The sequence below is a fragment of the Poecilia reticulata genome, linkage group LG8 (genome assembly GCF_000633615.1).
Source record: "Poecilia reticulata strain Guanapo linkage group LG8, Guppy_female_1.0+MT, whole genome shotgun sequence".
NCBI lineage: Eukaryota > Metazoa > Chordata > Actinopteri > Cyprinodontiformes > Poeciliidae > Poecilia > Poecilia reticulata.
The window spans coordinates 25,348,415-25,368,323 of NC_024338.1; the positions used below are offsets into that span (position 1 = coordinate 25,348,415).

At 41.0% G+C, this 19,909-nt stretch overlaps 1 protein-coding gene across 11 annotated transcripts in view; it reads left to right on the forward strand.

The window, feature by feature from the left end:
- Positions 1–19,909, forward strand: part of arhgap23a (Rho GTPase activating protein 23a) — an 81,132-nt gene that overhangs the window by 52,738 nt on the left and 8,485 nt on the right. For 3 of the 11 annotated variants that reach the window (XM_008416963.2, XM_008416958.2, XM_008416952.2), the window contains exons 4-22: positions 714–806; positions 1,513–1,591; positions 1,981–2,035; positions 4,287–5,898; positions 10,166–10,321; positions 11,742–11,847; positions 11,938–11,986; positions 12,635–12,772; positions 12,852–13,160; positions 13,257–13,318; positions 13,608–13,726; positions 14,652–14,770; positions 14,861–15,013; positions 16,026–16,104; positions 16,207–16,280; positions 16,373–16,462; positions 16,565–16,690; positions 17,269–17,310; positions 19,346–19,439. In XM_008416963.2, the coding sequence (XP_008415185.1) occupies positions 714–806; positions 1,513–1,591; positions 1,981–2,035; positions 4,287–5,898; positions 10,166–10,321; positions 11,742–11,847; positions 11,938–11,986; positions 12,635–12,772; positions 12,852–13,160; positions 13,257–13,318; positions 13,608–13,726; positions 14,652–14,770; positions 14,861–15,013; positions 16,026–16,104; positions 16,207–16,280; positions 16,373–16,462; positions 16,565–16,690; positions 17,269–17,310; positions 19,346–19,439 (3,555 nt within the window). Of the gene's footprint in view, positions 1–713; positions 807–1,512; positions 1,592–1,980; positions 2,036–3,776; positions 3,857–4,286; positions 5,899–10,165; positions 10,322–11,741; positions 11,848–11,937; positions 11,987–12,634; positions 12,773–12,851; positions 13,161–13,256; positions 13,319–13,607; positions 13,727–14,651; positions 14,771–14,860; positions 15,014–16,025; positions 16,105–16,206; positions 16,281–16,372; positions 16,463–16,564; positions 16,691–17,268; positions 17,311–19,345; positions 19,440–19,909 lie in introns of those variants that run through there. The other 8 variants (XM_008416954.2, XM_008416953.2, XM_008416955.2 and 5 more) reach the window with 8 other exon arrangements.

The following is a 19,909-nucleotide window of genomic DNA, read 5'->3' on the forward strand; positions in this document are numbered from 1 at the left end:
TATATGTATATATATATATATATATATATTGCCTGTTTTTTGTTTAAATATATATAGTTGTTTAATGCTCAGTTGTAACAAATTTACTTTTACTTTTGACTCTAAGATTTTTTTCCAACTACTCCTTTTCATTTGAAACTTTTGCTCATTTCAACATGTGACATGTTCATTTCAAACTGTAAACAAATGAAATGGTAAATTAATTAATCACTTTTATTAATATTATTTAGATAAACATATATTTTGAAAATATGTCCATTTATTTTAGAAGTAAAGCGGTTTTGCCTTATGGTGCATCTTAAATTCCATCTTCATGTCAGGATTTAAAATTAAAACTGTCAGTTCTTTGTGCATCCAACAGAATTATTAATATCTATATAGCACACCCCAGCTTTTAAGTCATTTTGTGAAAAACAAACAAGAAAATGTACTACACCAACTTAAATGAAAAGAGTTCAGTCTGTAATAACATGCAGGAGATCAGCTGACTTGTGCTGGATTTATCTTGTGTGTTATATTTGCATAGATGGATGGGAACAGATACTTCATCAGAACACGGAAACTTTCCAAAGGGATTTTCTTTTTCTAGCTGTAAGATCCCCACATGTTATTTCCAACAGGTTCCCTAAATGAATGAAATCCTCAGGAAAACATGTCAGCGTTTACTGTTTAACAAGTGCAGCCCCTAATCTTGAGTTTTATTCCCGATGCAGGGTTTCAGAAAGAGCGACTGGAGCCGATGGACACCATATTTGTGAAGAATGTGAGAGAAAAGGGTCCGGCCCACAAGGCGGGTTTGTGCACAGGTAAAAGAGACAAACCTCCACATTTACTCTTGAAATGTGCTGACGTGTGCACAGGCTACTGTGACGTTGCATCAGAAATGTGAAGAAGTTAGACGAAAGCTTGCCACAAGATGAAAACAAGATTTATTTTAACTGACGCAATGAAAATGACAGAGCTGTTAAAGTTTTTTCTCGTTGCCTCAGCAGAGTAGCAGTCCCATCTGTGCACGTTTCCAGTCACATGCTACTTACTCAAACTTATGCAAACACACACACAATAAAAACACTGTATGCATTTCAGTTTGCACAAACTCCTCTTCAATTTTTCCCCGGTTGCTGACCTGATTTCTAGTTTCTGCTGATGAAACTGCAGATTAATTGATTTTTATTGATTTTCTTTTTTAGTGGCATTTAAAAAGAGGAACATGTTAACATTGTATATGTGTTCACATCTCTCTGTCCTCTGAGGTTAAATAAAGATCATCAACTGAATGTTTTGCCTGCATGAATCTGTTTCTGTTGAAGTTAAACACAAAAATACGACATTTTTTCTTTCACCTTCACATTTCCTGTTTTGATCCGTGCCTCGACCTCACAGGGAAATTAGTTCCTGCACAGCGTCGCCTGTTTTTCCTGTCTTTCCCACCTGCTCTGAAGTTTTACAGACTAGGATCTTGCTGCCTAACCAGCTGGTTGTGACACGACGGCATGTCTTCTTTTTCTGCAGGGGATCGTTTGGTGAAGGTAAACGGAGAGAGCGTTCTTGGAAAAACTTACTCGCAGGTGATCGCTCTCATTCAGAACAGGTAAGATCACCTGAGATCACAAAAATGTCTCACTTCTCGTCACTTATGCATTTTGGATGCATAAATATGATGCTCCACCGCTGTAAAAATGTGATGCATTACTAATCTAAGAAATAGTTTTGTTAGAGACTATGTTTTGTTTGACTTAAGATCAAATTATGAAATTTGACCCTCATTTAGCAGTTTATTTTTCACACTAAAATCTATAGAAAGCAACTTGAGGAAGGCAGCTTAGTCACAAAATTAGCAAAATTTTAACTTGTGTTCGCAGTGAAATAAAGTAGACGTGAAATCAAGAGCTGATTCTGCCTGTCAAGATCTTATATCTTGACTATATAAAGTATAATTTGTCCTTGGACGTTAATTTTCCCTCTTTTTGTCGTTCACAGCGAGAGTGTGTTGGAGCTCTCCATCATGCCAAAAGATGAAGATGTGCTTCAGCTGGTAAGTATGATTTTTGCACCACCTCTCCTAGTTAAAATTTGTAAAAGTCTTTTTTGCTGTTCCATACTCCAAGTTACTTTAAATGGTTTAAATGGTTTTTTAGTTTGGGAAGAGATCCAGCGTTTAAAGTGATTGTTTTCATTGTGATTGGCATCCTGAACAGTTCTTACATAATGAATACAACTAATCAAGGGGAAATTCTAATTATTTCCTGTTTCCCATGCATGCAGGGTTTGCTGGACACAAATGGTATTTCTCTGTTCATATGAGACTAACGGTGCATTTTCACCAGTCCTGTTTAATCCAACTCAAGTTTATTTAAATATAAAGTTTGCTTGGGGAGGTGTGAACCAAAAAACTCTTAGTTCAGTTGAAGTGAACTCTGGTGTGGTTCGAAAGCGTATTTGAATGCCAAATGGACCTGTGATCGCTCCAAAAGCACAAAGTGGTGTATAGTGCAGTGCATTCTGGGTAAATACAGCCAAAACAAACGTGAGAGTTTTTCTAGAGAAATCTTACAACCGCTAAAATCTGACACTGCCGTATTTTTGTTTATGTTTTGTAAAGAAAGAGGTTGCGCTCGTGTCTTCTTTGGAGGTTTTTCTGTTGTTTCCTTTGATGGTTCTCAGTGCAGTTCCACTACAGGCGAGGGGGTGAACAGGTTTTGTAGTGTGAAAATGTAACACACTACAAAACGTTGTTTGTTGCAATTTTGCTCCCCAATCGAACCAAGTCTACTGGACTATCAGGAGTGGTGACACCCTAAGACTGTGAAGTGAAAGCAGCTCTTGCTGACTGTGAAGTACGGTGGAGGATCTGTGATGCTGTGCTGCTGATATTTGGTTTCTCTACCACATATCTAACTTGTTATGGCACATCAACTTGTTGAAATACCGGGACATTTTATGGCGAAGTGGTGCTTTTATTGTTCAGAGTAATAATGGCAATAGGAATACTGTTCTAATGTCTTTCTTTATGCACATTTTGAGTAATTTGAAGGTCTTTTACGCTTCTTTGGATGCTGTAAGATTTTCTAACCACAAAGCCAGAAAGGAGCTTAATGTACTTCCTTGCTTCCTATTTTAGGTCAGTGTTGTAACGTTGTTTGGGTGCTTATCTTCAAAGTCGGTTCATCGGCTCACTGCTGAAGAATGCGGCGAGTGACTCACAAGGCTCTGCTCTGTTTTCCAATTACATCGTCCATTAAAGTGTGCCTGTATCTCAACTGTCGAGGTCTAGAACAAAACCGCTCCTTGCGCTCATTTACACACGCCCAAGAAATGCAGCAACACATTTTTGTCGCTCCACAGGTTGTTCCGTTCTCGTTTGCATGATCTGACATGCATCGGCTGTTGCCCCTCCCACCGACCTGGAGCAACGTTTCGACACACCGAGCCACATTTGAGCAACGTCTCTTAGAAACACTTCGTATGCTTCCCCAGAGAATAGCGCCAACAGTGAGATCTTGACTTAAAAAAAGCGTTTACCCTCTCTTTTACATTTTAAACCCACTCCTCTGACCTCACACTCCTCCTCTCGCTGGTGTATCTCCTGCATTCCTGTCATGACATCACCGGAGCTGCGCCTCCTTCCGCACTCCCACAGGGTGGAGTAAGTCCGAGAACCAGAGGGGTGAAGAGTGGGAATCTAGACGGATTTCTGTGAGGAGAAAACAAGCCGATCATCAGACAGGAAGCCGTCAAGGAAAAGAGGCAAAACAGATTTTATTAATAAGGATTTGGTGAAATATGACGGACACCTTTTTAAGCAGCAGGAGTGTCTTGTAAGGAGTGTCGGTGTGTTTTTTTCCCACCGTCTGCGGTTTGTGTTTTGACTTTCTGTTAAACTGTCGTGTCATTTTTAGGATGATGTTGAAGAGCACAATGTGATCAAGTTTTTTGGGAGTGGAAAACATTTCTGTGTAAATTACTAAACAGTCGCCGTTTAAGCTTGAAGCTCAGAGAAAATGCTGTATGTACAAGTCAGTGCAGCAAACTGCTGTGTGGTGTGTTTTCTTCCTTTTCCTCTGGGGATTGGGTGTATTTCTTTAGTGGATATGTGTTTGTGTTGAGAGATGATTAAACTTCTAAACAAAATAAAGAGTATGTTGAAGCAATCCACTGTCTTCAAGCATAAAGTGTCTTAAATTTGAAATTTGGAGCCGTTTTTTGCTTGATGACTCAGAGCCTAATGGTTTTAGTCATCAAACCGAAACACTTCATCATCCACTCATGGTTTTTTTCTCCTCCAGGCATACTCACAAGATGCTTACTTGACCGGGAACGAACCCTTCGCAGGGGGAGCCGAGAACCTCCCGCCACCGCCTCCCCTCTGTTACCCACGCACCAGGACTGCCCCCCATCCTGGAGCCCCGCTTTGCTCCCCCATGGGCCAGAACCAGCTGGATAACTGGAGTTGCTGGCCAGGGTCTTCAAGCCCTTCGTCGCCCTTAGATAACAGATCCGGTGTGGCCAGCCCAGCCAGCTGGCAGGAGGGCCGGGCAGGTGAACCAGGTGGAGTGGGTCACAGCAGTCCATCGCACCGTACAGAGGAGATCCAGTACGGTATGACCAGCCAGCAACCTCAGGGTCAGACCAGGAGGCGCTCCTACTCTTCGTCTTCCTCATCTGGAGGTCTTCTGTCCAGTCCCCTGCAAGTCCACTACCCCAACCACCAGAGTGCCGGGTYCCAAGCACAGCCTCGCAAGTCCAGTACAGCCTGGACCAGTCCGCCGATGGCTCCTGTCCGCAACAGCCGCAGCGATCGCTGCCAGCAGGCTCTCTCCGACTGGTACTACAACCAGCAACCTGAGCGCTCGGGACGCAGCATGCAAACCCGCCACCGCAGCTACTCTCAAGACCGGCTCAGCGAGCACAGAAGGCAGCAGCAGAGGGCAGGTGGCTGGCCACACAGCGCCTCTCAGGACACCCTCTTCCTACTGCAGCAGTCAGGGCAAGGACCTCAGGGTGAGCCCTACTGGTCCGCCAGAGACTGGGAGGCAGGACACGACAGGGGCCGCTCTGACTACACTCGGACACGCTCTGAAAATCTGCTGGCCCAGTACGATCGCCATGGCCGCTCGTTGGAGATGTTGGACCGAGCATCAGCTGGACTGGTTTCGTCTCGGTCTGAGAGGCAGCCGTGGCCCCAACAGGCTTCACAGCCACCCCACAGGACTGACGCCTACCCAAGACCAAGGTGCCACACCGTCGTGGCGCAAGCTCCTTCAGTGCCTCGACCGTCGCAGTCTAAACACCACCCCCAAAGCCACAACCAGACCCACTCCCAGCCTCAGCAGCCCGTCCTCCAGAGCAGGCGGCTTCCTGCGGGGCAGAGCATGGACGAGCAGCAGGTGGGATATCGCAGCTACAGCCCGTCTTTTTACCGCAAGACAGGCCGCATCCTGCAGCAAGCTCAGTCCTTCAGGGACCCGTCTTACTCTGGCCCCCATTTGAATTGGAACCCAGTCCCCAAAAGCGGTCCCCCAGAGGGATCGTCAGCACCTCTCATTGCCTCTGCCTCTACACCCCTCGTTTCGGTCTCTCCAGAATCCCAGGACAGGGCATACAGGCCGACAAACCACGAGAGGGAACGAGGGGCCGTGGAGGGGCAGCCAGAGACAGCGGAGCAAACACCGGAAGTGGTGTTGAGGCAGAAACCCCCTACTGGGCGGAGAAACGCCAACAGACACCCTCACTACGGCATAACTATGGACGAACTAGAACCCTCATTGTTTTCTCCAGATCCCAAAGACACAAATGTTCACTCTGGCTCTACTGAAGACGTGGCCCCTCGCAAAGCAAATGGCAACCTTGCTCCCCTTTCTTTAGATAACGACTCCCTGGCCTCCATCCCATTCATAGGTGAGTTCATCTCTGCTCTTTTTCCTTTTTAGACACATAAGCCAGTGTTTGCGCAGAAGCTGCCATGCTGTATGTGTTTGTAAGTTTTTGTTTGGTTAGGGATAATAACAATTAATCAAACTTTCTATCAGTGGTTTGCTAGATTAAAATTAGTTCCATCCGATTAATGAATAACGACAGCTTGGACGTTCTTTTAGTGTTATAGTTTGGCCTCCATCCAGCAGAGGGCGCTGCTGGTGATCCTTAAGCCGAGTTTCCTAGAACGGGAAAGAAAACGGGTCCAAACAGAATCTGGTTTGTGATGCAAAATGCACTTTTTGCGATTCTGTTTTGAAATATTAACACTTGACAAACTTCTTAAGTTTTACCTTAAACCACAATTTTCTGTCCATTCCGTTCATATATAACACACCTGATACAAAATATTACAAAAATGTTTTAATTCAGCATATTATGAAACACTGAGCCCTCTTGATATCAGAGAAAATGGCTGCTCATGAATTAATTATTACTTGATTGATGAGATCAATTGACATTAGATTAACTCATTAATTGATAGTTTGCATCCTTAGTTTTTAAACCTTTTAAATTCCCGCTGTTTTCCAAATTGGATCGGCCTGGATTTCCTTGATCTTGTTTGGTTGTGGCTGGACGCACGCTGCAGGTTAGGCTGCTGTCATGCCCAAGCTTGTGTTTTCTTTGGTAAAGAGTGAGAGTAAAGCCGCCCTGCAGGCTTCGGGTTGGTTTCTATCGCTTGGGACGAACAGCAGCCATTAACTCTTAACGCAAATTAATTTGTGGTAGCAGAAACGAGGCTTGCCTCTGTCGCTTCCATCAGGGCAAGAGTCAAACAGGTGCAGAACAGATTCAGATCAACTGACTACGTGTTGTGATGGTAGATATTTGTGCCAGGCTGCGCTCTGCCTTAGAGAGTCAGTATCTTGAGGGAATCCATTGAACATGTGACTGCATTCTTGCCTTGCAGCTTCACCTGATTTAAATGAAACCGAGCAGCAAGAGCTGCAAGCCGGGACTCGTTTAATAGCTATAAACTGAAACTAGGCTAGTTTCTCCCTAAAGACGAGACATTTTCTCTTCTCTCCTTCTGCCTTCATCTCCCGATCTGGACGCTGATATGATCTGGGACTGTTTGGGATCTTGCTTCTTTTTCATACACTGCCGGGTTTCTTGTTGTTCTAAAAGATAGTGAGCACAAAGACGGGGCTGTGCCTGAGGGGAAATATGCTTTCGTGACATTTTCTTTTTTATCAAGATTCTGAAACTTAGATTAAATGTTTTAGACATGTTTTGTGACAATTGAATCTTCGCTGTGTGGTGTTTGTGACTCTTCTTGGGGAGGCACTTCCACTTATATCCTGCCTTCAATGCTGCCTTTGTGCTGCTCTGGTATATGAAGGGTCGGCCCTATGGGGCGCCTTCCATATGACCGTAGACTGGACTGCTTACAGCCGCCTCCACAACCATAAAACCTTTCAAAATGACTCCATCTTGTCTTCCAGCAGCTTAAGAAACATTGATTTGATTACTTTCAATGACTGAGAAAAATACTTGTCATGAAACTATTGGGGCCCACGTTAAACCCTCAAAATAAGACATTTTTAATTTATACTGGGGATTTTTCATGAGTAATCTGTCAATTTCATTTCCCTGGGGAATAAATATGGTGTTACACAAAGACCCGGGTACTGTTTACTAGGCTGGATAAGCTGTTTCCTTCTTTTAAGGGAACAATAGCTGCTTGTTAAAGAAACCCAACAAAACGTCTCCACAACAACCAGTAGATGATATCTATGTGCTAACTATTTTTATAAGCCTTTCATAAGGAGTTTGTCCATCTTTATTAGGACTTAGGACTATTAGGAACCATGTGCTTTTTTTGTCAAATGAGACTAAGATTGAACTTTACAGGAATAAACTCTTAAACAATGAAATGTTAGATGTTAGAAAGCACCTCAAAGCTACTATTCAGTACGGTGGAGGACTTGTGATGCTGTGGGCTTGATGGAGTTCGTCTAAATGCGAGGACATGAAAACGGGTCATTATGGGGTCTTTCGGGAGGTTATTGATCAAAAATATGCTAGCAAATTATTGCAAAAAAGATATAAGATTATCTGTTCTGGGTGCCAGTAATTTTGTAATAACAATTAATTTAATCTTGGATTATTTTTCTCCCCTTACTTAATGTGCTCAGATTAAATTGAATTTTTTTCCTCAAATATTTGGTTGTGATTATGTCGCTGCAATACATCACTTAGTTTTAAGAGTTTTCACTCATCCTTACCTGACGTTACTCAGTTTGGTGGGAAACTGTATATTAGACTTTTTTTTTTTAGGTTTTTCAAGCAAAATATTCCAGATTTTTGTTTTAAACACGTCAATAAGAAGGATCTCACTCTCTTGTCTCAGATTTTTACACAAATGGATTCCGTATATTATGGTAAAAAGTTGTGATTGCACACATACAACCTATTAAATCGCATTGCCTCTCATAGCGTTTCCTTTCCTTTCACCCCTGGTCGCCTGTTGTTGCCCCCCACGCATGTTGTGGGATGTAGTGTGGAGATTAAACATGCTGTGGGACAGGATTTTGCTTCCCTCTGCCGGGCTGCCGCTGTCTCTCTGTGGTCGGCCTTCTAATGACCGGCTTTGTTAAACCCACAGACTGACTATTTCTGGATTTGGCAGATTCCTCGTCCCAGACTGGGAATGTTTTCCGTCTCATTCTGCACTCTCAATCTGCTCAGGAAGGAATGCGCTAGAGACAAAGGAAAGTAATTAGAATTACTGCTACAACTATTTTATTTCAAGTTGTGAAATTAAATAGTTGGAGTGATACTAAAGGAATCCATGTGAGATGTCTGCATAGCGTGCTTGTGGTGGTGCTGCCCTCTGCTGTCTCGGCTCTGCACAGCTTTAAAACGCTGCTGATCTTATGCAAATATCAGGCTAGGATCCGATCGTTTCTGCCTCTAAGGAAGTGTAAACGCATGTGTGTGTGCATGTGTGTGTGCATGTGTGTGTTAAGGTTTCATATCCCTCTAAGCGAACAGAGACTATGAAACATTTGGACCTATTTGACGTGATTTATACCTTATTTTGCTGAGCAAATAATCTTCATTCATATGGTGAAAAAGTAAAGTAAATATTTATATATATCCGCCCTCAAAAATTGCATTTCCTTCTTAACTTTTAACCTCGTTTGCCTGTATGGTGTAATATCCCACAATGCCGTAGACTTTTATAAAGAACTGAAACCTGCAGCCATTAGGTCCTTCCACCTACCTGCCTCTGCTAGCTCCTGAGTAGCTTTCTCTATGGCAGCAGACGACACAGGTACTGTTTTATCTCTTAGATATTTGCATATTTCACTCCATCTGTGTGGGAGTTTTTCCTCTTATGTTCAGGTTAAAGGTATGTTTAGACACTCTGGAGAGGCTGAGGCCGGTTTTACTTTGTGAAAGTCTTTCTATGGCTTATAAAACGGCTTCAGTTACTGGTTTCATGTCTGTTTCTGATGTAGTCCAGAGTGATATGGCTGAAAAACACATTATGTCCATATCAGTAATTATTCATTAGTCTTTTGTTTTAAATATCTGAAGTATATTCACTACAGTTTCCTCTGGAGATGTTCTCGTTTTCCCCTTTCACTCCTCGCTGTTTTTGCCTGTTTTTAAGCAGTTATGAGGCACGTTGTCAAAATCTTAAACTGCTGCTGCACAAGTTACTCAGCAAGTTGTTGCTTGGCAACCAAATCATTAGTGAGTGAGTTGCTAGGTAACCAAAGAGCGAGTAAGTGAGTGAGTTAGTTAGATTCCACCAACCTTGCTTAGCTAGCCGTGAGAGGTTGAGCGGCAAAAAAGTCTTTCCTCTGCCTACGTCCCCCAGAATGCCGTGCGGTTCAGGATTGGAGTTCAGTGAAATGATTGAATATTTTATCAGCTGTTGTTGATTTATTGCCCAGTCCTAGTCTGCTGTAAAGATATCCAAAAAGGTTTAGCCTTCACACTTATTGCTGTTGAAATTGAGACTGTAAAATGATTTTCTTGTCCAGCGTCTTGACTTACTGGGCTTCTCGTGGTCCTCTTAAAACCTATCCTCACCTTTCCCAATCTAACCCCTGCATTTCCGTTTTTTTCCCTCTTTGACTCTCTTCTCTAACACCTAATCCTGTCCCTTTATCCTTCTCCAACCTCTCTTTCAAACCTCCATCTTTGCCTCCCTCCCCGCCCTCCCTGCCTCCCACAGACGAGCCAACCAGCCCGGGCGCTGATTTGCGTGCCCGCCACGTGCCGGCCTCCTCCGTCGTGTCCAGCGGCATGAGTTCAGCGCCCCCCGTGGGCACCAGCCCCGCCTCCCCCACCTTCACCTTCCCCCTCAATAGGCTCTTCTCACACGACTGCAGTGAGTGGGACTCCTCCTCGTCCCCCTTGTCGCTTAAGTCTTCGCCAAAGCATGAAGCAGGAAATTAGAGTTTTAGTCTGATTCCAGCGATGGATTTCCAAAGCATGTGTGAGATTTTACGTTCAGATATAGGGTTTTTTTTTTTAGTCTCCTATTGCTTTCTACGCTGCTTTAATTTCTCATTTCAAGCTTTTTTGAGGATTATTTAGTTTATTATTTAAGAAAAAGCAAGAACACTTGGCAGTTAGTTGCCTCATAATTAAGATTGTGATAAATTTCTTTTCAAAATAATAATTTTGATTTATTGTTGTGACGATAAATTCAAATTAATGATATTTAAACCCCTCAAAAATGTCTGCATTGGTAGTTTTACTATTTTCTCCACTGTTTATTCAATGAAAGTGTCAGTAAATACCAATACATTTGTAGAACAACAAAATATTACGATAAACCTTTTCCATATAACCCACCTATACGTAATTAATTAGCTGTCCATAAAGTGATGACTATTTACTTTATTATATAAGAAACAGTAACAATATTTGGCAGTTAGGCAATTAATTACCTCATAATTAGCAGTGGGCTTTAATTGTATCGTTTATCGTGATAAATTTCTTGTCATAAAAGGAATTTCTATTCATCGTTTTCACGATAAATTCTGATTAACGATGTTTAAAACCTCCGACAAATATCCTTATTGTCAGGATTGTTAGTTGTACTATTTTCTCCACTGTTTGTTTAAAGAAATTATCAATAAATAATGAATTCATAATAAATAAATTTGTAGCACCACAAAATATTATGATAAACCTTTGTCCATATCACCCACCTCTACTTAATTATTAGTCAATTAAGTAGAGGTAATTAACAATTTTGCAATTGTTTTAATTAATAGCTAAATTCACAGGTTCACGGTTTTATTAGAAATAGTTTTGAATTTCATGTTCAGAGCTTAAGAAACGATAAAAAGTCTTTGACAAGATGAAGTTTTTAGCAGTGCTAGAAAATCTTTGCATGTGTAATTTGTGTTTTGACGGTAATATTCCAGCTCTGCATGCTGCCAGACAGACTTACGTGTTCGATCTAGATCAGCCCAGGTTGCATGGTGCTGTTCTTTGGCTGAATTTCACAAATGCATGCCGGTTTGTGTTGACAGTGCATGCTAGAAGAAGTCCAGGGAAAGCCTTAAATCTAACCCACTGTTTTAGTTCACATCCCCAGCCGTCGATCTCCTCCACGTCACTCCCCGTTTTTAAACCCTCAACCTCCCACATCACCGTCCCCCGTCTCCTAATCCAGCGCCGTCTTTTTTTTTCGGGTGATCGGCATTACATCAACATTCTGTCTCTCTTTCTCTCTGTCTTTTTTTTCTCCTTTCTTCGTCTCCATCTCTCCATTGATTCACCCTTGCGCCGAGCAGGCAGTATTAAATCCAGTCGCCGTTCCTCCTATGTTCTAGCCATCACCACGGAGCGATCCAAGTCATGCGATGAAGGACTCAACACGTTCAGGGAGGAACGAGCCTCGTAAGTACAGGGAGGTGGGAAGAATAAGGACAACTTGATACAAATGTACATTTTTTTTATTTAACAGTGTCTTTGTTGTTTTTTTAATTGGCTTTACAGAAGGCTGCCAAAAAGAGTGAAGAGTTTCTTTGGAGATGGGGTGAGTCCTCTATATTTATATTTATTATTTTGTAATTGCAAGAGATCTGTGTGATTGGCATCAGCTCATTTTTATTTTTCTATTTGTGTTAAAATCACTCTTTAAAAAAAACAAACAGATGCTATTAACAATTATTCTGATAATTGTTAAATCTATCCATTGTTCTTACAATTAATCAGATTTTTTAAAAGATAATTTGTGTTTAAAAAAACTGAAATTATCGACATTTTTCTCATTATTTTGTTGTTTGTTATCAATGCAACTGTCTGGATTTTTAAACTTTTTTTTCTTCTTTTATTATGTGTTTATTATAGCAAAAAACTTGCGTTACGTTCATATTATTAATGTCAACTTTCTATATTTTGTTATTTTAAAAATCAAATAACCTGCTTAGGATTCCACTTACTGTAAAAAAAAAAAAAAAAAAAAAAGAAAAAGAAAAAACATTGAAAATTTCCCAAATACTTATAGTTGTCAAAACAAGAAACAAAAAAAAATTAAAACTGATAAAAACAAAATACATACAATAAAGACCTTCAGGACAGAAGTTTTTGAGAATTACACAAACCCATTTTATCAAGTTGCTAGAAACGTTTCAACACACCATAAAAAGAGAATAAAATCTTGATTGTTCTGTCTGCGTTTCAGACTCTGGACATCCTTGCAACAGCAGAGGAGGTTCGCTCCAAACGCCATTCCACCTCCGAACTGGGAAACATCAATTACAGCAACATACGGCGGGAAGGATGGCTGCAATTCAAGCAAATCCTCACCGAGAAGGGAAAGGTGGGCAGCAGAGTTTGGGATTATTTTTTGGAAGTCCCGTCGCAGGAATCACTCATGTCACATCCTCTCCGAATCGCAGAAAGTCGGCAGCGGGATACGGCCGTGGAAGAGGGTGTATTCTGTCCTTCAGTGCCATTCGCTGTTCCTCTACAAAGACAAGCGGGAGGCGGTGCTCCGCGGCGCCTCGATTGAAGGCGGGGCCGAGGACGAGCAGCCAATCAGCATCCGGGGCTGCCTGGTGGACATCGCGTACAGCGAGACCAAACGCAAGCACGCCCTGCGGCTGACCACCCAGGACTTCTGCGAGTACCTGCTGCAGGCGGAGGACAGGGAGGACATGCTGGAGTGGATAAAGGTCATCAGAGAGAGCAACAAGATGGACAGCGAGGTCAGAGGGCACGTCGCTGTCAGATTTACATCTGCTCTGTGCTTTGTCTGTTCTGACTTATGGGAAATATCGCACGTTCATGTTTGTTTTCTGCAGGAGCTCGGATCCTCCAGACAGGCTCTCATCAATAAGAAGCTCAATGACTACAGAAAACAAAGGTGAGTCATCGGAGAACAGTTTCTGCTCTGCAGTCCAAGCTGAGAGACACAGTGTTGCCAATTGGAGTACTTGTGAAAATGCTTGGCTGGAATAAACAGTTTTGGGTGTGTTGTTAAAATTTGCATTGCTTTTCACAACATTTGACATATTGCCACAAAAAACACAAGTTTCATCATGTTCAAAGAGTCACATCCTTTTGGTTTTGTTCAGAATGTCATAAATGTGGCGACTATCACCAGATATACAACTTCATAAGTTTGTGTTTTGCGTCTCTGTCTCCCTCTTAAGTCCAACATCAAGTAAGCCAGATTCGTCTCCCCGGATGCACCGCATGATGCCTCCGTTCCTGCTCAATAAGACGGAAAACACAGCCGGAGCGCCGCGCTCCCCAAAACAAGACGGCAAAGGTCAGTCTGGCAGAAACAGGAAGTGGCCCTGCAGATACATCCAACAGATTCAAGAAGATTTTATTCTTTGGAGCTGAATTTTCCTCAGCTCACTTCCTCATTTTCATTATAGCTGCTGGCCAGTTTTCAGTCAATAATTCTTTAATATTCATGAGAAATTATTAGCTCCACTGTCAGATTATTTCACTTATAACATGGGAAAAAGTATTGTTTTGCTAGTTCTTTTTAAAATACATTTTCAGGAATTATTTACTTAAACAAGTTCCTATTTCTTGTTAAAAGGTTGTTTGTAAGTTAGTTTTGTCTTATTTCAAGTGTAATAAGATATTTGCACAAGAAACTAGCCTGAAAAATTCTTGCAGTGCAACATCTCCACCTTTTTTTTTTGTTGAATTACACATTCATTAGCAAAGCTGGGTACACACATTACAAATATAAAATTAAAAACATTTTCAGTGAAAATGCAGAAATTAAAGCCATATGTTCAACACTATAACATAAAATTTCTGCTGCAAGAAAAACACTGAATGCATCAAATGCAAGCAAATTTAATTTGTAAATCTCCAGTAATATTATTATGTTAATTTGTTTCCATTCTATCCGTCTCTCTGCTAATCTGGCTCTGCTTCTAATAAACATTTTGGATTGTTTGTCTATATGAGACCAAACACAAGTTTATCACTTTACTCCAGGGGATGTTTCACACGAGTTTGCCAAGCAAAAATTAAATCAATTGAACCTGAAGTTGACTGAAATCGATGAATAAAAACTTTAAAAAGTCAGAAAAACTATTGATCAAGACTTCTTTAAAAGGTAGCAAGAAAGTCTGACTTCTTAGATGAAAAATGTTAAGAAATTTGGTTTGTTTTAAAAACGTTGCACAATACTTTATGAGCTTCTGTTAATCTTAAAACAATGTGTCCAGACGAGAGCAGCCCTCCGAAGTCTCCCTGGGGAATCAACATCATGAAGAAGTCGAAGAAAGCCGGACCCAAAGCGTTTGGTGTGAGACTGGAGGAATGTCAGCCTGGTATCAACAACAAGGTGAGCCGCTCGTGACTCATTCTGCGTCTAAATCCAGTTTAGTTTTCCCTTTTCGTATCTCAGACTGCATTCTGTTTGTTTCCTTCTCAGTTTGTCCCAATGATCATTGAGTTCTGCTGCGGTTTGGTGGAGGAAATGGGCCTGGAATACACCGGGATCTACCGGGTTCCCGGGAACAACGCCATAGTCTCGCTGCTTCAGGAACAGCTCAATAAGGGCATGGACATCAACCCTGCAGAAGAGGTGAGGGAACATATGCAGGCAGAGGCTCAAGCTTCAATATGGAGAAGCTGGAAAATTTATTATATTTTCCAGGTTTGCAGAAATATTTCAAAAATATGGAGAAGATATTTTCAGACTTAATTACGTATCCTGTTGTCTAGATGTTGTGTCCTTCCTTCCCTCTTTCCCTTTCCTCCTTCTGTAATTCTATCCTTGTGCCTCACTTCTTGTCTTTTTCTTTAATCTGCCCTTCATTTATTCCTTGTGTCCTACCTCCCTTCATCCTTGCATTTTATTTTCCTCATTAATTCATTTGTTGTATCCTTTCTTCCTTTCCTTCATTGTGTCCCTCCTTTCGTCTTTCAGTTTCTTTTTGTCCTTCCTTTGCTTATTCTTTTCCTTTGTGTCCTTCCTTTCTTTCTTTTTCCTTCTTTTTTCTATTTTCACATTTCCTTATTCCTTTCCTTATTTTCTTATTGTCTTTATTCTTGTGTTGACTTTTTTCTTTCCCTCCTTATTTTGCGTCTTTGTGAATTCCTTCCTCCATTTCTTTATTGTGTCCTTCCTTTTTTCAATTTTTTTTCTCTTTCCTCGTTTCTTTCCTTATTTTCCTTTTCTTCTTTCTTGCTGTGTGTTGTCTTTTCTTTTTCATTCTTTCTTTCCCTCCTTATTTTGCGTCCTTGTGATTTCCTTCCTCCATTTCTTCCTTATATCCTTCCTTGCTTCCTCCCCTGTAGCTTTACTTTTGCCCTTCTTTTCTTGTTTTTCCTTATTTCCCTTTGCTCTTCCTCCCTCCAGTTTCTGTTTTTTCCAGGTTTCACATTTAAAGTCTTCCAACTATAGAAATATCTGCGATAAATGTCAAGTAAACTTTAGTATTTTATATTTGGGAAAAAATGTGGAAAAACTGGAGTCTGTTCAGTTTTAAATTTATCCATGTAAAATGTGTAGAAATCCTGAATGAATGAGAAACTTGAATCTCAGGGTCAGAAGATGAAATACTTTGATGTTTGTTATGTGTTGTTGTCTTTAGAGGTGGCAGGACCTCAACGTTGTTAGTAGTTTACTCAAATCCTTCTTCAGGAAGCTTCCAGAGCCTCTCTTTACCAACGGTGAGTCCACACATGTTCCAACAAGCCTGCATGGATGCCATTCTTGCAAATGTTATCAGATCATCCAACTCACTTGCTTTAATCTGTCCAACGTCTAAACAGACAAGTACAACGACTTCATTGATGCCAATCGGATGGAAAATCCATCGGAGCGACTGAAGACCATGAAGAAACTGGTTCGTCTTCACTTTTAATCTCCCAGGAATTTCAGGGAAGTTTACCGACTTGGCTGGTTCAACGGGTTCCCGTGTTTGTTGTTTTGTTGCAGATCCGAGATCTTCCAGATCACTATTATCACACTCTGAAATTCCTGATCAGCCACTTGAAGACGGTTGCAGACCACTCCGACAAAAACAAGGTGTGTCGAAAGCCGTTTTGAAATCATCACCCGCACCATTTCAGAGACCTTTGTGCTCAACTGTTGTTGTTTTTCTTTTTTCCCACCTCCTGGTGCGTTCAGATGGAGCCTCGTAACTTGGCTCTGGTGTTTGGGCCTACGTTGGTTCGAACCTCTGAGGACAACATGAAAGACATGGTCACCCACATGCCCGACCGCTACAAGATCGTTGAGACGCTCGTCCAACATGTGAGAGAAACACACACAAGTTAAAGCTGCACTATGTAACTTTTACAAAATATGTTTTTTCCGTGTCATCACGTTGTGACAGTGTAATAAGAGAGGAAATCTGTGGAAATAATTGAGCTCCTCCACCTCACTTCATTGCTATTGTTGTGGTTTGCAACCAGCGACCAATCAGATCCAGGAGGCGGGTCTTAGAGATGTCAATTAACCTCCTGTATGTGGTGCTTAAAGTACTAATGGAGGAAAAACAACTCACCGTTACAGAAAATCAATTTATCTGCTGTCGTCTGTGGCCATGCTAACTAGCCTTAGCATTGCTGGAAGTGTGGTGAACCAGCTGTAGCTTGGCAAAGAGAAAGGAAGAGGGTGATTGACAGCTCTAAGACCCACCTCCTGGCTCTGATTGGAGGATTTCTTTTTCACAGATTATCTGTCTTACTTTATACTGTCACAACGTAATGATAATTTTAACAAATATGTAAAAAGAATATATTTTTATAAAACTACAACACCTTTAAGACTTGTATGTTTCATAATGTCTTTGTAATACTGAACGTTTTTTTTCTCTGTCGCTGGTATAGTGCATCTGGTTTTTCACAGATGAGCTCGACAAGGATGAGAAGGTAGGTTTTCCAGTTGTGGCATTCACATCTACACAGAGTGCTGTGTGCAAAAGGCTACAATGTTTATTAAATGTAAAATGCCCGTTTTCCTATAATAAATGCAATTTCCATTGAGGTCTTGTTTAATATATGAATTTCAGAGCTTTTGTTTATCTGCAAAGGGTAACATTGGTACTAAAGTGGTAGCGAAACAAAACTGGTTAATTACCAATGAAAATAAAAATACAAATATAAAACATTAGAAGTAGTTATATTAAAAAAGACATAAAACAAAGACCGGAGTGCCTTGCAAATGTATTGAAACCTTTCAATGTTAGAGCCACACACTTTAATAGATTTCATCTGAATTTTATGTTATAGATCAACACAAAGTAGTGCATACCTGTAAAGTGGAAGAAAAATTAGCTCTTTTTTTTCAAAACCAAATGTTCACGTTTTTCTCCCTCCGTAGAATCTCCTCTTTTTTCCATTACAGCTGCAGGTCTCTCATGTCTCTTCCACCTTTTTACTTAGTTGTTGTTCATTCTTCTTAAAAATCTGATGCAATTTTCAAGTTTTCCCACCATTTTGCAACTAGATTTAAGTCTGAACTTGTTTCCTCTGAACCAAGGTTGGTTCAGAGGAAACAAGTTCAGACGCTGCTCTTGCTGAGTCTTTACAATCGTTGCTCTGCTGGAAGGTGAATCTGCGTCTCTGTCTTAAGTCTTTTGCCGCCTTTTTTTTTTTTCTCCAGCAAATATCTAGTTTTCCATCATCTCTGCATTCAACAGATTCTCCCACATGAGTGGTGGATCTCTGCACTTCCTCCAGAGTTACCACAAGCCTCTTGGCTCCTCTCTGGTTAATGCTCTCCTGTTAGTTTAGGTCAACATTTTTGCGTTACTTCAGTTTTACTTCACCGAAACTCTCCTAAGCTCCAGGTTAGAAGACACTTGACTCCAACTTTTAGAGTCAGGTGAATGCTTATTTTGACTTATGACAAAATAAGCAGTCATAAGTCATTGTGCTCATGACTGCTTATGTGCAGTCATAAGCACAAAGGTTAATGTAGATTTTACCACCTGTGCAGTAAATAATTACACAGGAAGGACAAGTTCAGCAGTATGTTATATCAGTTTAGTCTGATTGTTTTTATCTGTAATTTCTAAATTAACTTGAGATTAGATGAGGTTGTGTTGATTATCAGAGCAGCAACACCTTTTCTGTAACTGATTAAAAGGAGAATTGCATCATCTAAATATAAACAATAAAAGAGAAACTAAACTGTTAAATACTACGTTTGATTTTAAGCTTGTACTGTGGATAAGTCCCACTATGTGACATTCGTTTAGGCAAATTAAATTGGTGGATACACAGTTTGGGACAGCAAAACTGGGCTTCTGTTAAAGCTTAACCTGCTGCATGAGCCCAATCTTTACAAGCTAAGAGAAGATAAAAAACCAGAGATTACACAGTCAGCAGTCCAGGTAAAGAACTGTGTTAGAATCAGTCATTTAAAAAGTAAAATGTAGGGTATTCTGGGGAAAATCTGGAAGATTTTATGTTGTAAACAAAAGTCTCCATGACTCCATGCAATTCTGGGTAGATTATAAGTCCGTCCTCTATTAGCATCTGGTGAGCATCAACCAGATGCTAATATTCAGATGTTCTTCAAGGAACATACAAAATTCATATATCAGACTAAAAAATACCAAGGAAATGAATCCAGATGGCGTCATTATAAAAAATTTGTTGCACTTCTAATAAAACATTCAGCAATAAACAGCCGCTGAAGCTTGTTGTAGTTTGTTTTTATCTTCACAGAAACATGTATTTTATTTCCAAATGTAGCATATTCCAAGTGCAGCAGTTGCTATAAATAATGACTAAAAGTCTCTAGTAAATTATTGACGAGCACACTTCACCCCCGGGCTCTGGGGTGTCAGATCCTGAGTTTTATTGACTTAAAGAAACCCCTACTTTATGAATAGAAAGTTGTGTTTTTACTCTAGATTTCTACTTTGTAAAGTTAATGTCCTTCTTCATGTCTCCCCAGACACCAGTGGACACAGAGGACGTCCAACCCGCCCCCAACATCGACCACCTTCTGTCCAACATCGGCAGGACCGCTCTGCTCGGCGAGGCTTCGGGTGAGAATCATTTGAATCTAATGCTGCTTTTCCTTCCCCTTTTTGTTACATTACGAAAAGAGACTACAAAAAATAATTCAAACTGGAATGTCCAACTTTCCAAACGGAACTGGAACGCAGCATGAGAACCGAATCCTTAGATCAAAGTGTCTCTGTGTTTGACAGCATGCCTACACTTCTCTCCTTTCTGCTGATTTCTTTTTTTTTCCTTCCATGTTGCTCATCTATCACTTTCTCTCTGTGCGTTTCTGCATTTCCTTCTCTTAGCTGAGCCTGTGGAGCAGCCACTGCGGTAGGATGGGAACTCCCCTGGCAGTGTGTGTGTGTTGAGCGAGTGTGTTATTGGTGGTGATGGCTTGTGTCTCCATGGTCTCCATTTCCCTGGAAGTTGGCGTCCTCCCGGTCACTGTCAGATTGAGGTCTCTTTAAAATAAAATCCCTGCCACTTCAGTGTCGTTCCAGTTTGACTA